The sequence below is a fragment of the Arachis ipaensis genome, chromosome B06 (assembly GCF_000816755.2).
Source record: "Arachis ipaensis cultivar K30076 chromosome B06, Araip1.1, whole genome shotgun sequence".
NCBI lineage: Eukaryota > Viridiplantae > Streptophyta > Magnoliopsida > Fabales > Fabaceae > Arachis > Arachis ipaensis.
In genome coordinates, this window is record NC_029790.2 from 122,359,888 (window position 1) to 122,364,153 (window position 4,266).

The 4,266-nt window shown below is 35.7% G+C and overlaps 1 protein-coding gene across 1 annotated transcript; it reads right to left on the reverse strand.

Annotated features, from left to right (window-relative positions):
• LOC110263834 lies at positions 3,066-3,587 on the reverse strand. The gene is made up of 2 exons (XM_021105660.1): positions 3,396-3,587; positions 3,066-3,314 (listed from the first exon to the last, which is right to left on the reverse strand). Exons 1-2 carry the CDS (start codon positions 3,585-3,587, stop codon positions 3,066-3,068), a joined length of 441 nt encoding a protein of 146 aa, XP_020961319.1.

Below are 4,266 nucleotides of genomic sequence, written 5' to 3' on the forward strand. Positions count from 1 at the left end.
CTTACTTTCACAATAACTCCATGAATAAACTTCACAATCATAGCAACAACCATCAACATATCATCATATACACATATTCCTATTACCAACTTATCAATCATCATCAAACTATCATACTTATATCAAATTACACACATTACACATACGAGCTTCCATTTCAACCTCCATAAATCACTAACCACATACATAATAATCATTCTCAACCAACACAACATCACAATGCATTCCCTATCTTAGGGTCACTAGCCTAAGTTTTCACAATATATTATATTTTAGATACGAGAAATCGAAACCATACCTTGGCCAATTCTCCGATAAACACGGAACACCTCAAGTGTTCCCTGCAACACAAGCTATCAACCATAGCCCTCAAAATTGACCCCAAGCTTCAGGTTCCTCAATTAAGCTTCAATATCACAAGTTTTGACCTCCAATTGATTTTCTTACCCACCACATTCAATCTATATATATCACTATAATTAATCTCTAAACTCAAAATCTCAACAATTTCACAAGAGGGTTAGGGTGCTTACCTTACCCACAGCTCAAGTGAGTCAAACCCAACAAAACACAAGCTAATTTGAACCTAAACACCAAAATCATACAGAATTCAACATGCTTTTCCATTGAGTTTCGAAATTGGGAAGAAGGAAACTGAAAATGAGAAGTGGATTCCATACCTAATTAATGACTGGGATTTGTAGAGCTCGACGCGCTGGTCGCGTAGCCGCAAACAGTGCAGCGATCGGAGCTTCGAATCAAAAGTTATGGAGGATTGAATTATGAGTGAGGGTTTGAACGTTCTTACCTTCTCTTCATGCAATTTCAGCGTGTTCTTATGTTCTTGGGGAAGGAATGGCTGAAGCTTACTTAATTGTTGGTGAGTGGGTTGGGTCTTGGGCCCATTACAGGCCCGATTCGTCCGGTTCGGCCTGTTTGGTCTAATTTTGGGCCAAATTCTTTAAAATTAGTGTCAAAATTTTCATTTTAATTTTCTTTATTACATTAAACCTTAAAATTTTATATTCTAATTTTCTATAATAAATTTTAATTTATGAGTTAATTATTCATTAATTAATCAGATTTTACAGACAACATCGAGCTGAAAGACTTTGTCTGGGAGTGTGCAAGATCAAGAACTCCAGTTGAGTTCAAAAGGAATATGAATAAAGTCAAGAGGATTAATCAACAAGCTTGGGATTATCTAGTTAAGTGGCCGAAGAAAGCCTGGACGAAAGCCCATTTTAGTGAAGGGCCAAAGGTAGACAATATATGCCACAACGCTTGTGAATCCTTCAATGCAAAGACCAAGCATGATAGAGAAAATCCTATTCTGAGCCTGGAAGAGGAGGTGCGAAGAATAGTTATGAAAAGCATGACTGACAACAGACTAAAACTCATGAATTATCAAGGATTTCTTACTCCGGTTCAACAAAGTAGGCTTGAGTCTCTGATCAAGTTATCCAGAAACTGAGCTCCTCACTGGTCCGGTGATGACAAAGAGGTCTTGTATGAAGTTCAAGGATGGCCAAATAATATGGTGGTAGACTTGGGTGACTGTACTTGCTCCTGCAGATTTTGGCAATTGACAGGTTCAACTCCTAACTCATTACAATTTGTAGATAGATGCCTTATTTGATACTTAGCTTCTTGTATTTTGATAGGAATGCCTTGTATGCATGCAATCTCGGCCATTCAAGAAAAAAAATGATAAGAGGCCTGAGGAATATTGCCATGAATGGTTGACAATGGAGACGTACAGAAGAACCTATCAATAAAATGTGAATTTCGTCAAGGGACAATAACTATGGGAGAAAACTGGTTCTCCTGCACTTGTTCCACCACTAATAAAACCTAAACCAGGAAGACCAATAACTAAAAGAAGAAAAAATAAGGCTAAAGGACCCACTGGCACAAGGACAAAGATGAAAAGAAAGTATAATCCAATTAGGTGTATGTATTGTGAAGAGGTGGGCCACAATAAGAGAACTTGCAGTAAGAAAAAGCAAGACGATGCTCAAGAGAAGGCAAGGCTAATGCAATTGTAGCTTGCAGTTGTGCCACCACTACCAGAAGGTGCTCCTGATCCGGAAGCAGACGATGTAGCTGACACTCAGCCTATTCAGACACTCTCTGCAGTCCCACCAGCTGCTCCAAATGAACAGACTGAAATTCCTGTTAATCAAGATGCTCAGCTTCTACTGACTGACACAACAATCACATACCTCAACCCATGATTCTTAGGTTATCTTGTATTAAGTTTCAAATTAAATATTAGTCACTTGCAGCTGTTGAATATCACTCTTTGTAGTTGATTATGAATATGTTTTGTTTAATTCAATGATGAATATTGTTTGCTGCAGGCTAAAGTTAGAGAAAAGCCTCCAAAAATCCATGTCATCAAGGCCAGGGCAAAGAAAAATACCTCTCCAAAGCCTGTTGCTCCGGGACCAGTTGCTGTATCTGTTGAAACCATCAAGGGTAGTAGTTCTGCAACAGCTAAGAAGCTTGCTAGCTTCATGATATTTGTTCCAACTCCGGGGTTCAAACTTCCTAGAAAAAAAGACAAAGAATGACTTGAAGACTTGAAGACATGATATATAGGACAGTTAGTATTTGCTATTTTGTCAGGGCCAAAACTTGCCATTTGTAAACAATGTGATAGTTGTGGTATATTAGATAGCCCTGTTTTTTGTATAGCCCTTTAGGTAAGAATAGCCTTAGTGCAAACTGATGTTAGGCTTTTTGATCTTACCCTTTTGACTATCTACACTACGTTTATGTTATTATCATCTTAAAACACTGTTGTTATTTGAATTTGAAACAATGATAATTGGTAGACCATTGGTTATGTTATGCTAATCCTATTTCACTACATTTTAATTCTGTTTCTTGTGATTTGCTGAAATTATGTTATGATCAAGAAAAATAGTGCATGTAGAAGCTTTTGTGTTACTAAATTAGGATGAACATGGCATATCAAAAGGTTTACCCAGAAGTTTGTGAGTTTACAATAAGAGAAAACTAAGGAGGTTCACAACATCCACAATTTGACAATACTTGCTTCACTTGACACTAAAGAACATAAACATAATCATAACCACCACAATCACAACTATTAATCTAAAATACAGTTGCATCCTAAGTGCTCTAACTTTAGCTTCTAAACTCATCATTTTCCATGATAGGTTATGCTTCAAGACAACAACATCACTCTCTATTTCTGCATCAGTTTTAACATCTCCCTTTGCACCATCTAATTCTTCATACTCATCATCCTTAACCCACCTAAAGTAATTGCAGTGGCTACCCTTCTGCAAAATATTAGGTTACAAAAATCTCGAAATCCCAAATACATAACTAAGAGGTTGAAGAAGACTATATTCATAACTCACCCGATATCTTGGACAAGTATTGAACAATCTATCTGGATTCTCTATTGTCCCAAATTTCTTGATCATTGTCTTCAACCCACAAAAGCACACTTGGTCCATGTTCTTCCTCCGTAATCGCAGTGAAGAGCTCGAACCATTGCTTCCATGTGATTGCGATAGTGGCCGACTGTGACCCCCACTTACGCTACCCATGATGCAGTACAACAACAATTTTGGCCTCTGCAGAATCAATTTGTTGCTGCAACAACAATGGTATTTAACGACAAGAAGAAGGGATTAGGGTTTATTTTCTCTAGGACTAATTTGACATAAATCTCTAAATATATCTTGTCATCAGCCATTTTGCACCAACCTATCATGCTGATATGCCACACTAACGGCCACATAAGCAAGATTTAACGTTACTGACGGAATGAATGGAGGAAAGACGGAAGGACTAACATGACCATTTTTAAATCTTTTGAGGATAATTATGATTAATTTAATCTTTCGGGGATCAATTTGGAGATCAGGTAATCATTTAGAGATCAATTTGACTATTTACTCCATATGTTAATTATGATTTTGTGATTTAGTGTGTGTTTGGATTACAGTTTGCACAAAATTGATTTTGTAAATTTGATTTTGATGAATAGTAAGTTTGTGTTAACGTGATTTATGTTTGGCAATCTTTATATCAAAATAAATTATAGTAAAATATATGTTGTTTGAATTATACTACTCAAAATTATTTTTAGATAAAAAATTACTAAAAGAGACATCAATTTAAATAATTTTTTATATTATCCTATTATTTTACTTTAGATATTTAAATAGATTTTATTAATTAATTTTATAATAAAATTAATATTTATTTACTAAATTAAAATAA